At 43.4% G+C, this 20,934-nt stretch overlaps 1 protein-coding gene across 6 annotated transcripts in view; it reads left to right on the forward strand.

The window, feature by feature from the left end:
* SVIL (supervillin) overlaps positions 1-20,934 on the forward strand; it is a 170,747-nt gene that overhangs the window by 46,995 nt on the left and 102,818 nt on the right. For all 6 annotated transcript variants that reach the window (XM_047754684.1, XM_047754685.1, XM_047754687.1 and 3 more), the window contains exons 3-6: positions 2,741-2,832; positions 15,706-15,763; positions 15,881-16,032; positions 19,925-20,549. In XM_047754684.1, the coding sequence (XP_047610640.1) occupies positions 2,741-2,832; positions 15,706-15,763; positions 15,881-16,032; positions 19,925-20,549 (927 nt within the window). The remainder of the gene's footprint in view (positions 1-2,740; positions 2,833-15,705; positions 15,764-15,880; positions 16,033-19,924; positions 20,550-20,934) is intronic.

Consider the following 20,934-nt stretch of genomic DNA (forward strand, 5'->3'; position numbering starts at 1 on the left):
TATTAACACATACTATATACTTTATTTCAATGTATACTTGAAAATGGCAGAACTCAGCTTGTGAATTCTAGCCTTGGTGAATTTCATCCACATCTCATTATCATTGTTGCAGGAAGGGGGACCCCTTCCAGGGCCCAAGCGTGGGCCCTTGGTCTAACACTCGGAAATGAATGGTCCGAAGAGTCGCATGTGCTGACAAAGCAAAAGACTTTATTGGGAAAGGGGTGCCCAGCCAGAGAGCAGCAGAGTGAGCGAATCCAGGAGAACTGCTTTGCCACGTGACTCGAAGCCTCTGGTTTTATGGGAATGGGGTTAGTCTGGGTTGTCTCTGGCCAGTAGTCTTGCTCGGCCTGTACTTGATCTGACTCAGCGTCCCTCCTGGTGGCGCGCGCACCCCTCAGCCAAGACGGACTCCAGCGCCCAGGATCCTGGGAAGTTGGGCCTCTCCTCCCTGCTATGGCTCCTCCCAGATTCTCCCAATTAGCCTTCAGGGCAGCAGCACGTTCCTTATCAAGGCTCCAGTTGTAAGAAAACTCATGCCAGTGGCTGGCCAATGTGGGTGGTTTCAATGGTCCCCTAACATGAGTCATAAGGACGCAGGGGTACGAGTGAGATTGTTTTATTGGACTCACGAAATCTCACTTTTCTAGTGCTTGACAAAATCACTCCTGTTTCTCAGTTTTTCCATCTTTTTCATAGAAGCTACTGCTTATGTCTTAGTTCGCTCCAACTACTGTAGCCTGGGTGACTTATAAATAATAGAAACTTATTTCTCATGTCTGGAGCTTGACATCTGAGATCTGGGTACCACCATGGTGGGCCGTGGGCCCTCCTCTGGGTTGCACACTGCTGGCTTTTTGTGTCCTCCCTTGGCAGAATGGGCTAGAGAGCTCTTTGGGCTTCTTTTTATATTTTGGCTTTTTTAGGGCCACATGTCTGGCATATGGAAGTTCCCAGGCTAAGGGTCAAATCAGAGCAAGCTGGGGTGAATAGGGGAGTTAGGATTTCAGCATAAGAATTTGGGGGAACTGGAGTTCCCACTGTGGCTCAGGAGTAACAAGCCTGACTTGTATCCATGAGGATGTGGGTTTGATCCCTGGCCTCGCTCAGTGGGTTAAGGATCCGGCATTGCCCTGAGCTGTGGTGTAGGTCTCAGACGTAGCTCGGATCTGGTATTACTGTGGCCGTAGTGTAGACCAGCAGCTATAGCTGTGTTTGAGAGGAGCCTGTCCTTGTGTGGATCCTGAATAGTCCCTGTAACGGTATAACCCACATTTTATAAAACACAGAAGGTAATAAAGTTGAATAGTCTGCTCTCACTTTAAGAAAAGTTCCCCTTGATGCTACTAAGTAGGTTAATGGGACACATTTTAAAAAAGTGATCATGAAAGCAAAGGGCAATCCTTCCTCATATTATTGAAGCCGAAGGAAAGAGGGAGAAGTTTGAAAAAATAAGTCAAGACGCATGAGCTCCGTTTCAAAGGAGATGAAGATAAAACATATTCAAGGGGTTTTCTAATGTTAGAAACGTCTAAAATTATAATTCAAAAAACAATGACGACTATAGCACGTACTTTAGTTATCCACGGAGAGATGGTTTCATGCTGAAATAGAGGATCACTCCTTTTGCTGGAGCTCTGGCTCAAAAAAAGTCAGTCAATTAATTAATTAATTTATTTACTTATTTATTTTTGTCTTTTTGCTATTGCTTGGGCTGCTCCTGCGGCATATGGAGGTTCCTAGGGCAGGGGTCTAATCGGAGCTATAGATGCCAGCCTGTGCCACAGCCATAGCAACGCGGGATCCCAGCCTCATCTGCAACCTACACCACAGCTCACAGTAACGCCGAATCTGTAACCCACTGAGCAAGGCCAGGGATTGAACCTGCAACCTCACGGTTCCTAGTCGGATTCATTAACCACTGAGCCACAATAGGAACTCCCAAAAAGTCAGGAAATCTAAAATAATACACTTGTGGGGTTCCCTGCTGGCTGAATGGATTAAGGAGCTGATGTTGTCACTGCTGCAGCTTGGGTCACTGATATGGCTTGGGTTTGATCCCTGGCTTGGAAACTTCTGAATTTTGCAGGCACGGCCAAAAAAATTTTTTTTTCGGGAGGGTTCTTTTTTAGGGCCTCACCTGTAGCATATGGAAGTTCCCAGGCTAGGGGTTGAATCGGAGCTGCAGCTGCCAGCCTACAACATAGCTCATGGCAACATCAGATCCTTAACCCACTGAGCAAGGCCAGGGATCGAACCTGCATCCTCATGGATGCTAGTCAGATTCATTAACTGATGAGCCATGACAGGAACTCCTGTTACTTTAATTTCAACACTGGAGGAAGTCATGTAGATCACCTAGATGAGCTGCTGCTTATCTGAGGAGGAAACTATAGCACAGAGAGGTTAAGTGATTAATCCAAGCTTGCACAGCTCTTCGTGGCTCTTCTAAGAGGTTGTTGGTCTGAACCAAGGCATGCAAATCCCGGTGCAGTGGTTTTTACCACCTGCCTATCTTAATGAAATTATTTAGTTGCACCAAAAAATCATTTTAGCATAACCCTAAATAAATGATAAAAGCTACCACTTAAATCCCCCAAATAAAACGTTTTACTTGTAATCCATATGCACATGTAACTATGTATAATTAGCATAATTTTTATGTTCTATGGTTTGACTTCAGCTCATCTACCTGGGTTTAAGTTGACTTTAAACATTTTCCTAATGGAATCATTTTTAGCTTTCAGAAAGAGTTCTTGCTTGAAGACAAAGAACAGCTTGCCAACCACAACAGAGGAATCGACCCTCAGCTTTTAAGTGCCCTTCCTAAAGGTAAGACTTCTCGCTAGATGGTTGGCCATCATCTGGGGCATGAAAGTGTTGTTTTCTGAATTCTCTCACTTACCTCCAGCTCACTTCTCCTGTGTCCACCTTTCTGCTTCTTCCAGGCATCAACCTCAATGAAGGTAGCTCTCTTGTTGCATTTTTAAAATTTATTTATTTATTTATTTATTTATTTATTTATTTATTTATTTTTGCTTTTCAGGGCCACCCCCAAGGCATATGGAGGTTCCCAGACTAGAGGTCAAATTGGAGCTGTAGCTGCCTGCCTACACCACAGCAACTGGGGATCTGAGCTGCGTCTGCGACCTACATCACAGCTTACGGCAATGCAGGATCCTTAGTCCACTGAGCGAGGCCAGAGATCGAACCCGAAACCTCATGGTTCCTAGTCGGATTCCTTTCCACTGCGCCGCGATGGGAACCCCCATCTTGGGGCATTTTTAGACCTCACCTTTCCACGAGGTCCTTCCCTTTCAGTTTAGGCATCCTCAGGTTTTCACTGGAGGCAGGCGGGGAGGATGAGAGATGTTCTCTGAATGGAGAAGAAATGAGCTAATTCTAGAATCAGCCTCACTTCCCTCCCTCCCTCCTTTCACCTTCTCCCGGGGTGGCGAGTTCCACTCACACACCCATTTGTTCTCCATCCACACCTCCCACTGCCCCCAGACCCCGATTGCTTTCCAGTGCTGTGAAGGGCATTTACACTCGGTATCTCTCAGCTCCCAACTGGGCTACAAACTGGGTGAGCAGTGCAGACGGCATCTTAAACATCTCTCTTCTTACCCAAGTAGGCACACATGCGTTGGATGAATTTGTCCTTTTGCGGCTAAGGTTTACATGCAGGGAAATGTTTGCATCAACTACCAGCCAACTACCCCTAGTTTTGCCCATGAAATGATGGGACCGTTACTTGGTCTTTGTTTCTACCAACTATATAGCTTTAACACAGGGGAGTGCCCGCTCGCGGATTGGCTTCATCCCAAATGAGCCGTGTAACTCTTACTTCTAAAGAAATAGCTTTTCCAGCCTTCCCACTCCTGGGCATATATCTAAAAAAGATGAAAACTCTAATTCCAAAAGATAGATGCACCCCCATGTTCATAGCAGATTATTCACAATAGCTAAGACATGGAAGCAACCTAAATGTCCATCACCAGATGAATAGATAAAATATAGTGTGTGTGTGTGTACACACACACACACACACACACACACACACACACACACACACACACAATGGAGTATTACTCAGCCATAAAAAAGAATGTGGTAAAGGAGTTCCTTTGTGGCTCAGCAGATTGAGGATCCAGCGTTGTCACTGTAGTCATGTGGGTTTGATCCCTGGCCCCAGGACATCCAAAAAAAGAAAAGAAAGAAGGAAAGAATGCCATTTGCAGCAACATGGATGGAATTAGAGATTATCACATTAAGTGAAGAAACTCAGAGAAAAAAAATACCATATGCAGAATCTTAAAAAAATGATACAAATGAACTTATTTACAACAGAAATAGAGACATAAAAAACAAATTTATGTTTTTCAAATAAGAAAGAGGGAGAAGGATAAATTAGGAGTCTTGGATTAACAGATACACTCTACTATCTATAAAACAAATAACTGGATTTCCTGTCATGGCTCAGCGGAAATGAATCTGACTAGTATCCATGAGGATTCGAGTTCGATCCCTGGCCTTGCTCAGTGGGTTAAGGATCCAACATTGCCATAAGCTGTGGTATAGGTTGCAGACCCGGCTCAGATCTGGCATTGCTGTGTATGTGGCATAGGCCAGCAGCTACAGCTCCAATTCAACCCCTAGCCTGGGAACCTCCATATGTCATGGGTGTGGCCCTAAAAAAAAAGATAAATAAATAAGTAAATAGATAACAAGGACCCCCACTGTATAGCATAGGGAACTATATTTAGTATCTTGTAGTAACTCATGGAAAAGAACCTGAAAAGGAATATATATATATATATATATATATATATATATATTCTGAATCACTTTAGTGTACACTTGAACATTGTGAATCAACTAAACTTCAATTAAAAATAATTTTTTTAAAAAAGAAACAGCTTTGGTGGAAGGTCAGATTTTTTTTTTTTCTACTCTGAAAAATCAAAACCAGACCAAGAAAAACACAACAACAATACATCAGATCAAGTCTAGAAGAAATTAGACACGAAAAGTTATTTTTTTAATAAAAACGAAATCCAGCTTAAAAGGCCCACTGACAAATTGCCGTGCATCCTGAGGAACTGAATGGATCTTGTACCAGGACACAATGTAATGAGGATGTTTGCTTGAAGGACCCCAGGGATTTGGCTTGATAGAGAAAAACAGGAACAGTTTCCAAGTTTTAAGTACTTACAAGACTGTCAACTGAAATGTAGGCTTATTCTGTGTTGCTCCAGGGGCCAAAAATAAGAATGTATAGAACTACAAGGAGGCAGGTAAGAATTCATATGAGAAAGAAAATTCTGATAGTTCATGGTAGTTCATGGATAGTTTGATCCCTGGCCGGGGAACTTCCACATGCCATGTGCAAGGCCAAAAAAAAATGTGAACAGCACTACACTGCAATCTCAGTATCTCTCCTTGGTAATTGTTAAGGTTGTAGGCCACGTAGTCAGGGTAGGGCAGGTGCTGTGGAGGGCTCCCACCTGGATGGGTGTGAGGACCCAGTGTGAAATACAAAGGTCCCTCCAATATTTAAGACTCTTTGCAAAAGACAAGCTCAGTTTAAACTCATCTGTGAAGATGATCAAAGCAAAGAATAAGAATGAAGATGTTGATTTTAGCAATAGCTTTAGATTTGATTGATTAGGGTGAGTTCTGTAAAGCCAACATTTTCCCTCTTCCTCTCTCTATGCGACTTTCTTCTCTTGATGAAAAATAGCAGAGGCAAGATTAAGATCAGAAAAATGAAGAACAGCAGGAGATGGTAGATTGTTTAAGGTTCAGTGACTTGGAATTCTACATATAACAAAATTTTAAAACACATAAGCTTATTAACCAGCTTTATTGTTAATGGGTCATAAATGTAATTTTCACAAATCAAAGATGATTAATTTTATGTGTTAATCTGATTTATGTTTCTAAATTAACAAGGTCTTTAAAACATGCTTTTATAAAATATCAGAATCCCTCCTCCCCTGAATTTCATCTAAATTCCCCATTGTCTTATTTCACAGTCTTTATTACTCTTCATGAATTTGGGCCAGTGTGTTTGGAAGAACCCATGTGGTACCAGCGAGCTTTCCATCTTTCCATCTTAACAGATATGTTCATTATTCTCTTAGTGCTTGGCAATACCATGCAAAAAATAGGTATTGGGAAAAAAAATAGGAATTAGTGTTCCCATTGTGACACAGTGGATTAATAACCCGACATAGTGTCCTTGAGGATGCAGGTTCAATAACTAGCCTCTCTTAGTGGGTTATGGATCCGGTGTTGCCACAAGCTTTGCCGTAGCTGTGGTATAGCCCCCAGGTGCAGTTCCAGTTAGACTTCTAGCCCAGGAACTTCCATATGCTGTAGGTGCAGCCTTAAAAAGGGTGGGGGAAGGAATTGACTGTGACTGTTTTAACGGCAGAGAGTTTCATGTTGGTTTATAAGTTTGCAGAAGTTTCTTCCCATTCATTTAGTGAGGGATTTTTGCTTCTGTGATACTGAGGGAGTTCCCTGGGAGCTCAGTGGGTTAAAGATCAGACATTGTCAGTGATGTGGCTTGAGTTACGGCTGTGGCACAGGTTCAATCCCTGGAGCCAGGAACTTCCACCTGCCATAGGCACGGCCAGAAATAAAACACAGAAAATAAAATGATCATTGATTTCTCAGTAAGAAGCTTCTTTTAACTGTGCCTCACAAACAAGAAATCAAGGGATTAAAAACCTTTACCTGGGGAGGAGTTCCCATAGTGGTTCAGTGGTTAGCAAACCTGACTAGCATCCATGAGGACCCAGGTTCAATCCCTGGTCTTACTCAGTGGGTTAAGGATCCACTGTTGCTGTGGTTGTGGTATAGGCTGGCGGCTTCAGCTCTGATTTGACCCCTAGCTTGAGAACCTCCATATGCCCTGGGTGCAGCCCCAAAAAGACAAAAAATAAGCAACAACAACAACAAAAAACCTTTACCTGGGTAAAGATTATCATATTCAAATAGAATTTTCCCTTTAGGAATTATGAAATGGACCAAATATATAACTCTACTCTTTTTTTCCCCCCTCTTTTTAGGGCCACACCTACAGCATGTCGAAGTTCCCAGGCTAGGGATCGAATCAGAGCTGCAGCTGCTGTCCTCCACCACAGCCACAGCAACACGGGATCTGAGCTGCATCTGCCACCTACACCACAGTTCACGGCAATGCCAGATCCTTAACCCACGGAGCAAGGCCAGGGATCCAACCTGCGTCCTCATGGATACTAGTTGGGTTCCTAACCCACTGAGCCATCACAGAAACTCCCCATAATTCTACTCTTTTTTTTTTTTTTTTTTAAACAGCTTTATTCACTTCCTAGAGGGTACAATGCTTCCGTTTCAAGTGCACAGTTCAGTGGCTTTTGATAGATTCACACACTGGTGTTCTCATCACCAGAGTCGATTTTACAACATTTTCATTCTCCCAAAAAGAAGCACTTCTCTTCACTGTCACCTCTCCCCTCATTCCTCTAGGTCTGTAATACCTTATTTTATAAGCTGCTGGTCTTTATATTCGTGGCTGCCATCCAAGTGTAAAAGTTAAAGGGCTTCATTCCCGTGGGAAGAAAAACCCATATTCAGAATATTCTAGATCTGGCCTGTGGTCTCAAATGCCTCTTATATTTTCTTGGAAGATTCCATTGGACTGAGGTTTGGGGATTGAACTCAACAATAACTTTACCAGAAAGCCTGTTCTCAGAGCTAATTGAAGAAACTAAGGGAGTTCCTGTCTTGGCTCAGTGGTTAATGAACCTGACCAGGAACCATGAGGTTGCGGGTTTGATCCCTGGCCTTGTCAGTGGGTTAAGGATCTGGCATTGCTGTGAGCTGTGGTGTAGGTCACAGACGTGGCTTGGATCTAATGTGGCTGTGGCTATGATGTAGGCCAGCGGCTACAGCTCCAATTCGACCCCGAGCCTGGGAACCTCCATATGCCTCGGGAGCGGCCCTAGAAAAGGCAAAAAAAAAAAAAAAGAAAAAGAAAAAAGAAAACTATGTTTCCCAAGAAAAGCATGCTACAGGCCAAATTATCTTGAAGCATTGGATTATATATTATTACAAAGTACATGAGGTGGTTAAATAATTTTATAAAGTCATATAGTCCTGATGTCAAAGCCCCTTAAATGGCGTACTTGGAAAATGACCAACCAATTCCCATCAGAAATAACCAAAGAGATAGACTCAAAGAATCCATGTTGCTCATACAAGGGCAGCAGATTCAAATCTCAGGCATCTGAGATCTGTGGAATGTAGAAGTTCTCAGGCCAGGGATCAGACCCACACCATGGCAGTGACCCAGTCTTCTGCAGTGAGAACACCAGATCGTTAACCCACTGCACCACAGGGAGTTTCTATAAAAGCAAAATAGAAGTACAAAATATTGTACTTGAAAGCAAAGTAGAAGTTTTATTACAACACAAGAAAGATCGATCGGCTGTGCTTATTTCTGTCTGGATTTATGATGACTAAAATTACTATTTTTCTGAACTATTTGTTTGTTCTTTACATATAGTACAGAATGCTATCAGTTGACTTCTGGCTTTTGAATCTAATTTTAAAAATTCTTGGAGTTGGGAGTTCCTGTCTTGGCACAGCGGAAATGAATCTGACTAGGAACCATGAAGTTGAGGGTTCGATCCCTGACCTCGCTCAGTGGGTTAAGGATCTGGCATTGCCACAAGCTGTGGCGTAGGTTGCAGATGCAGCTCAGATCCCTTGTTGCTCTGGCTGTGACATAGGCCTCAGCTGCAGCTTCAATTCAACCCCTAGCCTGGGAACTTCTATATGCTGCAGGTGTGGGCATTAAAAGAAAAAAAAGAAGTCTTATTCCTTGTTTTTAGGAAATATACATTGGAGAATTTAGAGATAAAGGGGGTATCAAGCTGCAAAGTACTCTTAAATGGTTCAGAAAAATGAATATATAAATATATGTACTTGTATGCATGTGTGTGCACATCACTATACATAAGGAGAGAGAAAAAGTGGATAAAAATTAATTGAATATATTGGAGTTCCCATCGTGGCGCAGTGGTTAACGAATCCGACTAGGAACCATGAGGTTGCGGGTTCGATCCCTGCCCTTGCTCAGTGGGTTAACGATCCGGCGTTGCTGTGAGCTGTGGTGTAGGTCGCAGACGCGGCTCAGATCCTGCGTTGCTGTGGCTCTGGCATAGGCTGGCAGCTATAGCTCCGATTCGACCCCTAGCCTGGGAACCTCCATATGCCGCGAGAGCGGCCCACGAAATAGCAAAAAGACCAAAAAAAAAATAATAATTGAATATAGTTGCAAATGTAAACATATGAAAGATGCCTTTTCATTTTTCTCTGAATCTAAAATTATGTAAAAATTTTAGAAGATCCCCAGGGGCCTAGTGGTTAAGGATCTGGCATTTTCACTATAGTGGCTCAGGTCGCTACTGTGGTGTGGGTTCAGTCCCTGGCCCAGGAACTTCCAAAATGCCATGGGCACAGTCAAAAAAAAAAAATTTTTTTTTTTTTTGTCTTTTTAGGGCCACACCCAGAGCATGTGGAAGTTCCAAGCCTAGGGATTGAATCAGAGCTATAACTGCCAGCCTATACCACAGCCATGGCAATGCCGGATCCTTAACCCACTGAGCGAGGCCAGAGATTGAACTTGCCTCCCATGGATACTAGTTGACTTCATTACCACAATAAAAAGATTTTATTTGCTGTAGGGGTTGTTTATTTTCTTAAAAGATTCACTGTAGATTTCCATTAAGAATTAATAAACTCACAGATTCCCTTAGGATATAGTTTAAGACCTCATTTAGTTCTTCAATAAATGATGAGAGAGGACTATAAATTGAAAAGCTTTAAAAGAGTTTTGAGTTTGAATCTAAGCTCAGTTAAAAAGAAGGCAGGTGTGGAGTTCCCGTCGTGGCTCAGTGGTTAACGAATTCGACTAGGGACCATGAGGTTGCAGGTACGGTCCCTGCCCTTGCTCAGTGGGTTAACGATCCGGCATTGCCGTGAGCTGTGGTGTAGGTCGCAGACGCGGCTCTGATCCCTCGTTGCTGTGGCTCTGGTGTAGGCTGGCAGCTACAGCTCCGATTCGACCCCTAGCCTGGGAACCTCCATATGCCGCTGGAGCAGCCCAAGAAATGGCAAAAAGACAAAAAAAAAAAAAAAAAAAAGGCAGGTGACCACAGCTTCTTAATTCATCAGTAGATTAAGAAAATGTGCTACGTATGTACAGTGGAATACTACTCAGCCATCAAAAAGAACAAAAGGCCATTTGCAGCAACATGGCTGCAACTAGAGATTCTCATACCAAGTGAAGTCTGACAAAGACAAATACCATGTGATATCCCCTATATGTGGAATCTGAAATATGGCACAGATGGGAACCTCTCTACACAACAGAAACAGACTCACAGACACAGAACAGACTTGTGGTTGCCAAGGCTAAGCGGGAGGAAGTGGGACGGACAGAGAGTTTGGGGTAAGTAGATGCAAACCATTACATTTAGAATCGATAAGAAATGAGGTCCTACTGTATAACCACTGGAAACTGTATCCATTCAATTGTGATAAAACATGATAGATGATAATATGAGAAAATGAATGTGTGTGTGTATGTGTCACTTTGCTGTATGGCAGAAATGGACAGATCATTGTAAATCACCTATATATTTTTTTTTTTTTAAAAAGAGGACAGAAAAGAAGGCAGTGCTGGATTAGTGGTGTCTGTTGTTGCCATAACCTAGGCTATGGATTGGTGTCTAGGGAACAGGCTGCCTATCTGATATCTTTGTGCTTGTCTGGACTGGGACCTGTGGTTCTCAGTCCAGGACGGTACCGTCCTTAAGGCCGTTTTGAAACAGAAGGGAGTGTTTTGGCATCACAGCACCTGGGCTCGATTTGGCTTTTCATAGGGGAGCCGGGGATACTCAACATCCTAGCGTAGAGGGTTCACAACCAAGAAATGTCCCACTTGAAAGGCCGTTAGTGTTCCCTCGGTGATCTGTGATCTGTTCCAGAGCCAGCCCTGAGTCCGTGACCTTGATGGCATATACCCATGGGTCCTTCAAGTCTATCTTTTTTTTTTTTTTTTAGGCTATCCTTTCTAAGACATCATATACCCAGTAGTGAGTGGCCATCAGACAGGGTTGTCTGGGGGGTTGTCCAGCCCATTTTGCCCAGAAAGTGATGACAGGACCATTGGCTCACATGCCCCGTCCGTCTCTTCCCTCTTACTGCCACAGGTGCTTGGGGTTCCGTTTCCATGATGAACTACGTTCTGGCTAGCAGCCTACCCTCTTCTCTGTTAGCTGAGTCCTTCCAGAATCTTGAAGCCAGGTGATAAAGGCAGAGAAAAGAAGGAACAGTTTTGTCGTGGGCGGGATGGTCACATATTCTCCCAATTAGTTGTCCTTTCCTTCCCAGTTATGGAAAATGGAGGAGGTCGGCGGGGGGGGGGGGGCGGGGGGAGTGTGTGGCTTTGTGTTTTCACTGAACTGCTGGATTTTTAAAAAATGTCTTTAGTTGCATAATTTCTATAGAACATTTTTTTTAATTAAAATTTTTTAAATGGTTAAATTTAAAATTTTTTAAATTGAGAAGTTCACAAAATAGAAGGGATTTTCAGTTGCAACTTAGGGCCCCAAAAAGTATACTTAATTTTTGTCAGTGGATGTTAGAAACCACTCTTTGTATGAGACATGCTTATTTTTTATACTTGCTCTGTCGGGTCCATTCAGATGGTTTATAAAACAGCAGAAATGTATTGCTCCCCGTTCTGAAGCCTGGACGTCCAAGGTCAGCGTGCCAGCGTGGTCGGGTCCTGGGGAAGACTCTGGCTGGTTGCAAATGGCCAGCTTCTCATGGTATCCTGCATCGGTGGCCAGACTTGGGTGTTCTGTGGGCCTCTTTGTAAGATCACTGGTCCCATTCATGAGGGCAGGGCTCCCTCAGGCCACACCTCCTAATGCAGTCACTTTGGGGGTTAGGATTTTGGCATATGAACCCTGGGGGTAGGGGGACACATCCAGACTCGACCGTATTATATTTAGTTGAAATCCTTTGGGAGGAGAAAAGACAGTGTGTCGTTATTATACTCGGACCCCTATTCATAGACACCATTTCTCAGGGGTTTGGGGCGTGAGTTTAAGACAAACCTTTCAGTGCCCTTGGACTTGGGTTTCAACAGCTTCTGGGGCAGTTTTATGAAAAATGCAGCTCCATTCTCCCCTGTGGGGTTTAAATCATTCATTGAGATGCATCCTGGAAAATATTGTCAAACTGTGTCCTACCAGCCGTGGACGTTCATCCCCAGACTCTCAGACACCTCATTTGTTCACTGGGAAGCTGTTATAAAGCCAGGCTTCCTTGGAAGGCAGGATGCACCATTGTCACCTGCACAGGAATGTGCTTAAGAAGGCAAAGGAGGACACTCTGCCTCAAGCTGCTGTGGCCTGGGAAGGCCACACAGGAAACTTCTAAAGCCAACTCTCATTTTTTTTTTTTTAATTAAAATCGTATTGAAGTAGAGTTAATTTATAATGTTGTGATAATTTCTGCTGTACAACAAAGTGATTCAGTTATATATGTACATGCATCCATTCTTTTTCAGATTCTTTTCTGATATAAGTTATCACAGAATACTGGGTAGAGTTCTCTGAGCTCTATAGCAGGTCCCCATTGGCCAGTCATTCAGTATATGTGCATATGCCAATCCCAAACCCCCCTCCATCCTGCCCCCCTGCACCTGAACCCTTCGGTATAACCATAAGTTTGTTGTCAAAGTCTGTGAGAATGTTTCTGTTCTGTAACTAAGTTCATTTGTATTCTTTTTTTAGATTCCGCTTATAAGTGATATCATATGATGATTGTTTTTCACTATTTAACTTACTTCACTGAGTATGAGAATCTCTAGGTCATCCATGTTGCTGCAAATGGCATTATTTCATTCTTTTTTATGGCTGAGTAATATTCCGTTACATATGTGTGTGTGTGTGTGTATATACATATATACATATGTATATATATATATATACATATGTATATATATATGTGACTTTAAAAAGTCAATTCAACTAAACTATCAAGGTGGATGTCATTTAAAAATAAATTAATAAAAACATGGTTAAACGCTTCAAAGGGCGATTTACAAATAAATTAATAAATGAAAACATGGCTGAATGCCTCAAAGGGTGATGTAAAAGCCGTGTGTTCTTGTGGGCATAGGTGGTTTAACTTCATTGCTTAAAATGACCACTGTGAAAAACAAGGCATTCCCATTGTGGCACAGCAGAAACAAATCTAACTAGCATCCATTAGGATGGGAGTTCAATCCCTAGCCTTGCTCATTGGGTTGGGGATCTGGCATTGCCATGAGCTGTGGTGTAGGTCGCAGATGTGACTTGGATCCTGAGTTGCTGTGGGTGTAGGCTGGTAGCTACAGTTCCAATTCGAACCCTAGCCTGGCAACTTCCATATGCTACAGGTGCGGCCCTAAAAAGACAACAATAGGAGTTCCCATCATGGCACAGTGGAAACAAATCTGACTAGGAACCATGAGGTTGCAGGTTCGATCCATGGCCTTGTTCAGTGGGTTAAGGATCTGGCATTGCCGTGAGCTCTGGTGTAGGTCACAGACAAGGCTCAGATCTGGCGTTGCTGGGGCTGTGGTATAGGCCGGCAGCTATAGCTCCAATTCACTCCCTAGCCTGGGAACCTCCATGTGCCATGGGTACAACCCTAAAAAGCAAAAAAAAAAAAAAAAAAAAAAAAAAAAAAAAAAGACAAAAATGCTGTAAAAATTGCAGCAGTTGAAAATTAAATTCCATGAATTCCCACCCCATCCTTTGAGTTTCTTCTTTGATTCAGCCTTGCAAATACGTCCTAGGCCCTGGGGCTGTCCAGGCTTCTCCCCAACCCATTCCCAGTCTTCAGGAGGAGCTGGTCAGATGCATCCTTATGAAGGCATGTGATGAGGAGGAGGCAAGAAGAGAGACCTTTATTATCTACTAGATTTGGCCCATTTCTCCAAAGTACCAGTTGTTTGGCATCTCAGTCATATGCTTGTAGTCAGAATCACATGAGACCCTCCCCACAGAATACTTGTCTGTTTATAGACACATATATCTCTCACATCTTTAACCATTCATCTGTTGACTGTGGATGGACATGTAGGTTGTGGCCAAGGGGGAGGGAGAGGGGGGCAGGGATGGATTGGGAGTTTGGGATTCGCCAGATGCCACCTATTATGTGTGTATATCTGACTCCCTTTGCTGTACACCAAGAAACTAACACAACATTGTAAATCAACTGTAAAACAAAGGAGACATGTTTTTCTGGTCATCTGATGTTTTCAGGAAAGTCAGGGTAATGAGCTTTTTCATCACCTACCGAAATTATAAGGGGGGAGAGGGAGGCACATAGGAACTGTGTTAATCTACATGGTAGTCAATCAAGATATGCTTCAAACTGTCCTGTTAGAAACACAGTCAGGTAGTCACAGGTCTTTACAGGCTCAGTGCTGGGTGGAACAGGAGTGTTGTGAGCTGGGGTCTATGCTGCTGATGGCTCTGTGGAGGTTCATAGTACTTTAGTTTCTGCTTTTGCAAATATTTGAAGTTTTGCATGATGGAAAGCTTAAACATGCTTTGTTAAACCTAATCAGACTAAGAATGGGAGTTCCCTGGTGGCTCAGCAGGTTAAGGATCTAGAGTTGTCACTGCTGTAGCTCTGGTTCCTGCTGTGGCTCTGGCTACTGCTGTGGCTTGGGTTCCCTGGCTGGGGAACTTTTGTACACCAGGAGCATGGCAGAGCAAAAGGAGTTCCCGTTATGGCTCAGTGGTAATGAACCCAACTAGTATCCATGAGGATACAGGTTCGATCCCTGGCCCTGCTCAGTGGGTTAAGGATCCAGCATTGCCGTGAGCTGTGGTATAGGTTGCAAATGCAGCTTGGATTCAGCCCCTAGCCTGGGACCTTCCGTATGCCTTGGATGCAGCCCTAAGAAGACAAAAAAAAAAAAAAAAAAAAGAAAGAAAAAAGGAAAAAAAAAACCCGAAAAACTGAAAAAATAAAAAACAAAAAACCTTAACAACAGATAGTGAGATTTCTGCTTGCTAGAGAGATCTTACTAGCTAGGCCTCCTCTGACTCTCCTGGGTGAGATAGAATTCATTCCTATTTCCCTGTCCCTTATTCTCGTGATTTTATTTCTTAGACCAACCTGTGATGTACGTGTGTGTGTGTATGTGTTGTGTGTGTGTACACACTTACTTGTCTGCCTCCCTTATTGTAAGATAATTTGCATGAACTGTGTCATTCTACATATACCACTGTTACATGAGAGCCACAGGTGGAAATGTGAGTTCAATAAATATATGTTGCAGGAATGAATAAATGAATGAGAAAAATGAATGCCTGGGAGTTCCTATTGTGGCACAGTGGGTTAAGAAATCAACTGCAGTGGCCCAGGTTGCTGCAGAGGTGTGGGTTGGATCCACAGCCCGTCACAGTGGATTAAAGGATCTGGCATTGCAACAGTTGTGGCATAGGGCACAGCTGTGGCCCGGGAACTTCCTTATGCCATGGGTGCCACCATAAAAAAGAAACAAACAAACAAAAAAAGGAATGCATGACAACTCAGTACTGGACTATCTTCTTATTCTTTTCTGTCTTATTTTAGTTGCAGAATTAAGAAAAATCTTCGAACCAAAGAAGGAAAAACTTTCAGAAATGAAAAGGTAAGATGTTCCCTGAACCGAATTAGGAAGTAGCAGAGCTTGGCTCAGCAGGGCTCAGGCTTCCCTGAGAACTGATGTGCGTTGCTCACCAGGCCTTTGTTGGTGCCTTTTGCACAGGAAAGAAAGAATCGCCAGGCGCCTGGAAGGCATCGAAACCGACACCCAGCCCATCCTCCTGCAGAGCTGCGCGGGCTTAGTGACGCATCGGCTCCTGGAGGAGGACACGCCCAGATACATGCGGGCCACAGACCCTGCCAGCCCGCACATCGGTGAGCTCGTAGCCCTGTGGCCCATCACCAGCCTATTTTATATCTAGCACTCCTAGAAAATGAGATGTTCTCCAAAAGTGAATGGTGTAGATGTAGTGTTTACTAAATATATACATTTGTTAAAACCAGCACCAACCAATACCTGTGTCGGCTCTGCCATGATTCCCAGGTGTGGTCCAGCAGTGTCACAGCAGGAAGACGTCACCACACTGTTGGATGATCAGTGACTAGTCGTTTCTCCCCTTAGCCTGGGACTCTTCAGGGGCAGGAACCGTATCTCTCTTTTCGTACCCTCTGGTCCCCGCTGTCGGCAATGCTCAGGTTTGTCTGGGAGGGGCTTGAATAAGACAGATGTCTCTGATAACAGGTGTACACAGAATGCCCAGATGCCCAGCTCAGGGCTCAGCTGATTTCCACAGGGACCACAAAGTTCAAAGCTGGTCCTCAGATTAGGGGTCTTCTGGTCCACATTTATGCAACAAACATCCTGTTTAAGTTATTTTAACATGTGTGTTTTTAAATGCATTGTGTATTTATTTCGTGTTAAACAACATGTCAAGTCAAAAGTGACTTAGCTTTTCCTTGATTACTCAGACCTTGGTATGGGCATCAAATATTCCACGAGGCCTTGAGAGAGGATGACCCACATGGGGCTATTCCTCCCGCCCCTGCCCCTGGCTCTATGGCTCTGTGCTGCCACTTTTTTTTTTTTTTTTCCTTTTCGTGGCCTGTGCAATATTGAAGTTCCCGGGCTAGGGTTTGAATCAGAGCTGCAGCTGCCGGCCTGTGCCACAGCCATAGCAACCTCAAGACCAAATCTCAGCCACATCTGCTACCTACACTGCAGTTTGTGGCAATGCCAGATCCTTAGCCCACTGAGTGAGGCCGGGGATCAAACCCACATCCTCATGGATACTATGTTTGGTTCTTAACCTGCTGAGCCACAATGGGAACTCCTGTGCTGCCATTTTTTATAGCCAGTGTTTTCTAGTTTCTTCCTCGGAGGGGACTGTTGGTCTTACTTCATGATGCAGTAAGTTCCAGTGTCTCTATGGTTTCTGGTTTTCTGTAGCCAGAGAAAACTAGGGAACTAAGGGGTTTTTTTGCTTTTTGTTTTTTGTTTTAATTTCATATGTGAAGAATTAAGAATAGATAGAGTGAAGTTCCTGTCGTGGCTCAGTGGTAAAGAACCCAACCCAACTAGTATCCATGAGGACTCAGGTTCGATCCCTGGCCTCGCCCAGTGGTTTAAGGATCTGGCATTGCCATGACCTGTGGTGTAGGTTGCAGACGCGGCTCAAATCTGGTGTGGCTGTGGCATAGGCCGGCAGCTGCAGCTCCAATTGGACCTCTAGTCTGGGAACTTCCATATGCCGTAGAAAAAGACAAAAAACAAAACAAACAAACAAAAAAAACACGGTACCAAAATGTATGACCAGAAATAAACCCTCATGTATATAAAATGTTCATCCATGTATTTTATGATCATTTAAACATCACATGTTAGTAAGGAAAGGAAGAATTATTTACTAAACTGGAATTAGGGAAATGGGATACAAGGCGGAGGGGGTGGCTACTAGGTCCCCTCCTTATTTCCTATTCAGCACAAAAATATGGTCTGATTACTCACATGATTTGGTTTAAGAGGATAATTAAAAACATGAAAACAAAGGTGAATGTTTAATTCCAGTTTAATGGAAAGGGACTTCCCAAAACCCAGAAACAGCTGTCAAATTCAGCAAGGACCAAGTCGGTTGACTACATAGTAAGTGACACCTGTGCTTCAAAGAAAACCTTACACAGACTTCACCAAAAATGAAGGAAATTGAGAAATGGTCATGAAGAAGATAAGGAGCTCATATTCCTTTCAAATTTTACACCAAGTGATAGAGATAACACTATGAATCAAAAGAATGTAGAGTGATAAGCCTGACCAGATATTCCAGACAAGAAAAAGGTAATGCAAAGGGCTACTAAATAATTGAAAACTGATAATACATCCTCTTTTTCTAATAATCAAAGGCAGTTTTTCATTTAACAAACATTTGAGAAACATTACATCATGATAAACATTTTGAGAAGTAGAGAACTATTTATATAAATCCAAAATAGAGATAGGAAGTATAATAACTACAGATAATGGATTATTATGTGATTATTTCATATTCTTATATATAGTTTTATATATTACAAACATGCTTTTTAATCTTTTTTTTTGAAGTATAGGTGACTTAAAATGTTATGTTAATTTCTGCTCTACAGCAAAGCGATTGATTTATACATACGTATACATTATTCTTCATATTCTTAAAGGAAATTTTTTAAATTAATACTTAGTGTTTGTGAGAGAGCGTATATTGCAGATTCAAGTGTAAATCAATGCAGACTTTATAGGAATTAATTTGACAGGCTAGCAGTTGTCTTCATATGATATACCTGTTGATAAATCATTTCTACTTTTATGCAGCTGTCTATTGTAATAATAATTAGAAAATAAGACTGAATAAAAGTTACAAATAACTTAAGTGCCCCCAAATATGAGAAGGGTTAAGTGAATTCTGGAATAGCTATTGGATAGAATACTATGAAGCCTTAAAAAAAGGGGGATGTCTTCAAAATGAGATTTCCAGATGTAGGAAAATGTTTTATGTAGAACATTATTATATAAAACATGAATTATTTTATATTAAAAAATCACTTATAGAAATGACCAGAGGGAATATATATATATATAAATTTAGCAAATTATCAGTGTATTTATACTGATTATTGTATATTCGTGATTATTGGTGATTTGGAGGTTAACCTTCCTAAGTTTTCATTGTAGACTTTTTTTTTTTTTGTCTTTTTAGGGCCACACCTATGGTATGTGGAAGTTCCCAGGCTAGGGGTCGAATCAGAGCTACAGCTGCTGGCTACACCACAGCCACAGCAACACAGGATTCGAGCTGCTTTTGCGACTCACACCACAGCTCAGGGCAATGCCGGATCCTCAACCCACTGAGCAAAGCCAGGGATTGAACCCGAGTCCTCATGGGTACCAGCCAGGTTCATTAACTGCTGAGCCATGGCGGGAACTCCTCATCCTAGATATTTTCTACATCGGGCATGCATAGTATACTTGGAAAAAGCCACTTCTGTTAAAAAAAAAACAAAGTCAAGGGGAGTTCTTGTTGTGGCTCAGCCATTTAAGAATCCGACTAGTATCCATGAGGATGCAGGTTTGATCCCTGGCCTTGCTCAGTGGGTTAAGGATCCAGCGTTGCCACAACCTGAAGCATAGATCACAGAGGCAGCTCAGATCTGATATGGCTGTGGCTGTGGCATAGGCCAGCAGCTGCTGCTCCAATTTGACCCTTGCCCAGGAACTTCCATGTGCTGCAGGTGCGGCCCTAAAAAGAAAACAAACCAAAAAACACATTGGCCACTTGGTCAATATTGACATGGGCTATTGTTATTATGGTCAGTCTCAGATCCTGTGAACCCCAAATCCATCACTTGTCAAATTACAGCCGTTCGAATATCTGTTGTCTTTTCTGGAGGACTTTGAACTCATCCTGTGGCCTCACCCAGGACAGGTTAAACTCAAAAGCAGAAAACTAAATAAATCCGGGGCAGTAACAAGACCGAGGGGTCTCAGGATTAAGCCGTAGCTGGGGTCATGTTCAACATGACTTGTGGGGCCCCCACAACATCCCAGCCTTTGTGAATTTCACTGCAGACCTCAGACTTCTCCGGCATCCCAGGTACATCATTTTAGCCAACCACACCTGGGTGAGAAGCTGTCCTTCACGCTTGGGGTGGGATGTACCTGCCGTGTACAGAACATGGTGTAGTCAGTGTATGTCTGTGCCTGACGTCTGTATGGGTGACCCACGTGACCTTCTTGTAGGCCGATCCAATGAAGAGGAAGAAACTTCGGACTCTTCATCAGAGAAGCCGACTCAATCCAAACCCTGCTCGGAAACCTCGGGCATCCGCGCTGACCCCCCCTATGGTTCCAGTACCATGAACACCCAGAGCCTTGAGTCCAAAGCTGAAAGAATCGCCAGGTACAAAGCAGAGAGGAGGCGGCAGCTGGCAGAAAAGTACGGGCTGACCCTGGAGCCTGAGGCAGACTCGGATTCTCCATCTCGATTCGCCAAGTCCAGGAGGGACCCCGAGGCAGCAGAGAGAAGGGGAGGAAAAGGTGACCGGCCAGCGGAGTCAAGCAAAGATCAGGGCTCTGCCTACTCCAGGACAGAGGTCCCAGGGCTCAGGCCCGGCGTGGCCGAGTCCAGGGACTATGCCGTCCACCAGAGTGACAGTGTTTCCAACACAGAGATGCTGCTCAACGTTGAAAACCAAAGACGAGGTCCAGAGCCCGCCAGGGAGAGCTCCTCATCCTTCCTGTTCTCCAGCGAAGTACCGCGGTCCCCAAAGCAGATGCACGGTGTGTCTGTCCCGTCGCCAGGGCCACCGGCCTCCCCAAGCCACTCCACAGGTGACCTGTCCCTCCCCACCGAGGCTCGAGCCAGGTAAGCATTGACTTGGCTGGCTGCGTCCCCTCTGAGCCACTGTGCCCCAGATCTGGGTCTGGGCTCACCGCAGAAAAAAATGTGATTTGTGACTTTTTTAGGTTCCACCATATCAACGCAGGTTCTACCAAAGCCGGAAGCTTTTAGGTTCCTTTTAATTTACATATGTCTTGGTGTGATCTTTTTTAAAGCTGAATGGGATTTGTGGGGACACACTTCCTCGGAAGCCTTACTTCAGGATCTTTCTTCTTAGTGTGTTTCTCATCTGCCTGTAATAATTGTCTTTTTCTTTGTTTTTCTGCAATCATACCCAAGACTTTGGGACTATTGTTTTTGTTGCTGTCACTTAAAATCACAAAACAGGAGTTCCCTGGTGGCCAGGCAG

This window comes from Phacochoerus africanus, chromosome 12 (genome assembly GCF_016906955.1).
Source record: "Phacochoerus africanus isolate WHEZ1 chromosome 12, ROS_Pafr_v1, whole genome shotgun sequence".
Lineage (NCBI taxonomy): Eukaryota > Metazoa > Chordata > Mammalia > Artiodactyla > Suidae > Phacochoerus > Phacochoerus africanus.